At 23.9% G+C, this 5,695-nt stretch overlaps 1 protein-coding gene across 1 annotated transcript; it reads left to right on the top strand.

Moving 5' to 3' along the window:
* Positions 1–2,034: 2,034 nt before the first annotated feature.
* Positions 2,035–3,967, top strand: LOC133320732 (uncharacterized). The gene is made up of 8 exons (XM_061529330.1): positions 2,035–2,106; positions 2,138–2,178; positions 2,213–2,278; positions 2,577–2,704; positions 2,737–2,920; positions 3,012–3,120; positions 3,741–3,816; positions 3,906–3,967. The coding sequence occupies exons 1-8, from the start codon at positions 2,035–2,037 to the stop codon at positions 3,965–3,967; spliced, it is 738 nt and encodes a 245-aa protein (XP_061385314.1).
* The last annotated feature ends 1,728 nt before the right edge of the window (positions 3,968–5,695 follow it).

Below are 5,695 nucleotides of genomic sequence, written 5' to 3'. Positions count from 1 at the left end.
AAATGTTTAATTTTTGCTTCCCCTGAAGCTGTTCTCTACGACATACTCAGTGAGTTTCGAAAGGTATATGAGCCAAGCATAATTTGATTTATTAGGGCTATTCTCACATAGCATTTGTCACAGTTCAATATAAAAAGTATATCAATTATTTGAGTAACTTTGAAACTCTTACGGATGATTGTAAAATATTGGGAATCGCAACATTAGAGGTAATACTCTTATCAAATATTTTCACTATTATTTCATTATTGATTATTATAATATTATTTAATCATTCTTATGTTATTTAATTATCATTATATTATTTGACTATTATTATATTATTTATTATATTATTTAATTATCATTATATTATTTAATTATTATTATATTATTAATTATTATTATATAATCTAACTATTATTATATTATCTAACTATAATTATATTATTTATTATATTATTTAATTATTATTATATAATTAATTATTATTATATTATTTAATTATTCTTATATTATTAATTATTATTATATTATTAATTATTATTATATTATCTAACTATTATTATGTTATTTATTATATTATTTAATTATTATTATATAATTAATTATTATTATATTATTTAACTATTCTTATATTATTAATTATTATTATATTATTAATTATTATTATATTATCTAACTATTATTATGTTATTTATTATATTATTTAATTATTATTATATAATTAATTATTATTATATTATTTAATTATTCTTATATTATTTAATTATTCTTATATTATTAATTATTATATTATTAATTATTATTATATTATTAATTATTATTATATTATTAATTATTATTATATTATTAATTATTATTATATTATTTATTATATTATTTAATTACTATTATATTATTAATTATTACTATCATTGATTAGAATTATTATAAAATTATATTAATAAAATACAACTTCTCTTTTTAGGATATTATTGAAGAAGTTATCCAGAAAAAAATTTATGATGAATTCGACAAAAGAAAACCCGGCTCTATAGTAATAATTTGAGTATGTTAAATAGTCTTAGGATGATGATAGTGTTATTCATTCTGGTGTTGTAACTTCCATGATACACCCTGATTGTTATTCTGTTTTAATCGAAGATTCTGAAAACTCCGAAGAATCATTTTTAATCGCTGGTGCTTGAATTAAAAGCATTATATTCTTAAAATTTATTTTTATCTTTATTCACATTTATCTTATTGCTAAGATAACTAAAACGTTTTTACTAATTTCTTCTAGAGAAGTCGTTAGCTTTACAAAAATTAATACACAAACAAATTTATTTAATCAAATTTAGATACAAGAATAATTGATAAACCCTTAAAAACCTCTAAACTAATAAAATCACGACTTTGTAGAAATATATATATATATATATATATATATATATATATATATATATATATATATAATATATATCAATCTATTTGTATATACGATAAACATATCTTTATATACATGAATTAATACATATGTATATATATATATATATTTTAATATAATTATATATATGATAAACATATACTCATATACATAAATTAATATATAGTAACATCATCAACGACAACAATAATAACAACAGCCAAAGTCTAATTAATTACGACAAAAGATATAAATTTTTAAAACTCTGTAGTCAGAAACCCAGGTAATATGTTATTTAAAAATTAACGAGAAACTTGATTAAGAAAGTAAATCATTTAATTCAATTTCGCGTATCAGTAATGTGATTGCTATCAAAATAGTTAATTTACTTTTATTGCACCTATAAATAAACATAAGAGATCCTTTATTTAATACTTCCATACTTCTATTAATTATTCAAATTTTAATACTTTTAAAAATTGCAACTAATCTCTTTAAAGTTCCAAAAGAGTGTAAAATTTACCGTAGAGCAACTCTCCTGAAACTCCAGAAAGAAATATAAAAAATCAAAATGTCAAAATTAAATCATTTTCTTTTATAATCTTAATTATTTTTAAATAAATTAATATTTAAGCAAATTTTGCTTTATGGCTAAATTAGAACGGATAAAAGAAATTGAAGCTGAAATTCAGCGTACACAGAAAAATAAAGCTACAGAAGTACAGAATTTGTTTTGTAACGTATCATTAGTATCATTTAGGCAGACTTAAGGCTCAATTAGCAAAACTAAGGTTGGTAATATTTATATTTGTATTTAATTATAAGGGGTGCTTTAATAGAAGAAAGTCAAAAGGCTTCAGGTGGTCCTAAAGACGGATTTGATGTTGCAAGGTAATCAAATCAAATAAATTTACGGGAATCAACCCGAACTTACAAAAATTTGCTATGGAGTTTAATTTAAGTCATATTTTAATATAAATCATAAAATTATGCATAAATACACACATTTGGCATAGTCCATGTTATTAATAATTTTTCAAGCCTAAATACTAATAAAACAAAAATTATATATTTAACAAAAAGTCAATGTTTTTTTGCATTTATTTAAAGAAAAAAAATAATATATATATACAGTAGATTAAATTGCAGTATAATATAATAGCAGTTCTTATTTATTACATTTTGTTAGGACTGGAGATGCTAGAGTTGCTTTAGTAGGACTTCCGTCAGTTGGAAAATCTAGTTTAGTCCAGTCTCTAACAGCAGCTAATACACAAGTTGCAGAATATGCATTCACAACGTTAACGTGTGTTCCAGGTAAATTTTTATAAATATTACTCAAAAACTAGGCTTATTGTATTACAAAGATGCAAAAATCCAAATACTTGATTTACCCGGAATTATAGAAGGAGCTTCAGAAAATAAAGGGCGAGGAAAACAAGTTATATCTACGATTAAATCGGCAGATATAATTTTGATGATACTTGATCCCACAACTTCTAACCTTCATGATAATCGACGCTTACTAGAAAAGTATGTCTTAAAAATGTTATATATTGAATTAAAAATTGCCTGTATGTATATATATATATTATAAATTTATTATAAATTTTTTTTTTTTTAGAGAATTGAACACTTTAAACATCCGTTTAAATAAAAGGAGACCAGATGCACAAGTTTCCGTAAAAAAAAGTGGTGGAATCAAAATATCAACAACAGTCCCTCTTACAAAAGTAGGTTCACTCTACATTATCCATACACTATATATAATTAAATCTAATAAAGAATATAATATATGAGTATATATTGTGACGCTCACTTTCAATATATTCACTATCATATATGTAAATGTGGATTCCGTATAGACAAACATTAATTCGCTCAATGGAATTCTTATGGAGCTAAATAAAAACAACGTAGATGTTGTTATTCGGGAAAATTTATCTGTAATATGACTTTTATTAAATAATATTGTTTAGGAACAAGATTTTATAGATGTCGTGTGCGGCAAAATTAAATACATGAAATGCTTATATGTTTATAATAAATGTGATATGCTAACGCTTACTGAAATTAAGTATCTTGCGGAAAGGTAGTTCCAAAAAATTTACAAACTTGTGCAGACCTATGAGTGTTTGTATCAGCTGTAAAGAGGAATGGAATTTAGATTTGCTATTGAGAAGAGTTCTAAGTGAACTTCAGCTTATACGCGTTATAACCAAAAAAAAAGGAGAGCCTCCCGACTTTTCCAGACCTTTAATTTTGAATAAAAATAATTCGAAGTATACAATAGAAGATGCCATAATTAAAGTGCATAGTGTAATAATATAATTAATCGAAATTATTTTTGAAGGATTTACTGAAAGAAGTTCAAAGTGCGCTAGTGTGGGGTACATCAGTGAAATTTAATCCTCAAATTGTTGGACTAGGTAAATTTTTAACTCATTTAACAAATTTTTTCCATCATACAAAATCCGCTACTTAAATTATTTTTTATTATGCTGCATTGTCTTTTCAGAGCACGAGCTAGAAGATGATGACGTAGTAGAATTTGTAAGAAAATCAACTGCACAAAAATAAATTTGTATCAATCGGGTTCATAATATTTTTTGAAGTGCGCCAATTGACGCATATACCATCATATATATTATATATAAAAGCAATGATATGGTCAAATATCAGAATTTACACTACAAAGTAGTTTTATACGTTTTTATAAAAAATTTAATTTTCTTCTACAAAAAGGAATAAAATTTCTTTTTATTAAAAAAAATTTAGCTGTCAAAAATTTTTGTTCACGCCAAATCTTTAGTCTTACTCGTCTTGCTCAAAATAAACGGTTTTACTTATTTGTTCAGTTTAATTAATAAAAATTAAATTGAATGTAGCAATTTATCTAATTTAACGACTTTATTGTTGTTATTTAATTAAAGCGCAAAATTAGTTGTTTTTTATTGAGAATTATACCAAGCAACTGACAAAGTCGATGTAAGAGTCAAATCTCACAAAACAAAGTCATTATGTTCAGTTGCTTTATAACATATTTTATCAGTTGACAATAGAATGAATAAGTAAAACCATGGATACTGAGAATTAAGAAAATATGTTTTATAATTCGAGTCTATTTAAATTAATTAAATAAAAATTATTAATTTCATAAAATTTCAAATTTGATTCAAAATCCATTGATTTTTTATTCAAATTTAATAACTTTGACTTCAAGAGAATCGATTTCAACCAAAATAAGACTAGAAGAGTGAAGATTATCGTTTGTAAATTTCGGAATGCAAAGAGCGAGAGGTCCAGTGTTATTAGGCTCATTACTCCATACATTTTTTTTAGCATTCCAGTATTTATAATCTAACGTATCGTGATTTCCGGAAAAATAGACGTGTGGAGCATCTTGCTCAGTAATTACAAATGGATCATTTTCAACAAAAGGATAACATCTATGAAAACATCAAATAAAAAAGTTAATTACGCTAATGTATCCGGGGCAGTGGGACATATGCACTGAGCTTCGATTGTGAGAGTTAAAGCGTCTAATTTATTTCACTAAAAATTAGTGTATATTAACCTATAGGTTTTTCAATTGAGGAAAATGCGATTATGTCTTTAATTGGTTGGCCCGAACTACCGATAAAATTTACCTATTGTTAAATTAAATACAATAAAGTTGGTAAAAATAAACTTAAAGTCTTAGATTTATGGCTTAAGTTACTAAATGAAATAAATTTTATGCATCCATTAATTTATTTAATAATTATGGTAACTATTAAATTTGAATCTTTATTATAATACTAAAAGCAATATATTGGTGCACATAGGGAATAAGCAAAAATTCATATAATTCGATTAGCTAATTTAACCTATATAGGATTTATTCACACAAAATTGTTAGATTATTACATCATCAATAGAAAATTTATACGGATTCGTAATAGATTGAAATGATTTAAAATATTTGGATTTGGGGAACATTAATGGATGTATAGGTTGCTGTGGAATAAGGTAGTTAGTCGGGTCATTTTCGCCTATTTATTGAGTACTAAAAAACTTATAGAAATTACCAGGAACTAAGTCTATGTTTATAGATGCTGTTAATTGTGCAAAGTATGTATCAGCATCATTTAATATCCTGACTTATAATCGGTATTGCAAAGTTTACTTTACAGGTGTAACTGATGAAACCTTATCTATTGAATCAATATTGTTTTGGTCAAGTGGGTTTGACATCGTTGAGCCAATTACGATCAATCGAACTATTTTTTTATTAATATCATCAGATCCTCTAAAAATTGAAAAAGT

Source organism: Danaus plexippus, unplaced genomic scaffold (genome assembly GCF_018135715.1).
Source record: "Danaus plexippus unplaced genomic scaffold, MEX_DaPlex mxdp_53, whole genome shotgun sequence".
Taxonomy (NCBI): Eukaryota; Metazoa; Arthropoda; class Insecta; order Lepidoptera; family Nymphalidae; genus Danaus; species Danaus plexippus.
The sequence above is the reverse complement of the archived record's forward strand: the minus strand, read 5'-3'. Positions and strand labels throughout refer to the sequence as shown.

Coding starts and splice junctions, on each gene's coding strand:
- LOC133320732 (XM_061529330.1), top strand. CDS start 2,035: ATGGCTAAATTAGAACGGATAAAAGAAATTGAAGCTGAAATTCAGCGT. Junction 2,279..2,576: donor GACGGATTTGATGTTGCAAG/GTAATCAAATCA, acceptor ACATTTTGTTAG/GACTGGAGATGCTAGAGTTG. Junction 2,705..2,736: donor AACGTTAACGTGTGTTCCAG/GTAAATTTTTAT, acceptor CTCAAAAACTAG/GCTTATTGTATTACAAAGAT.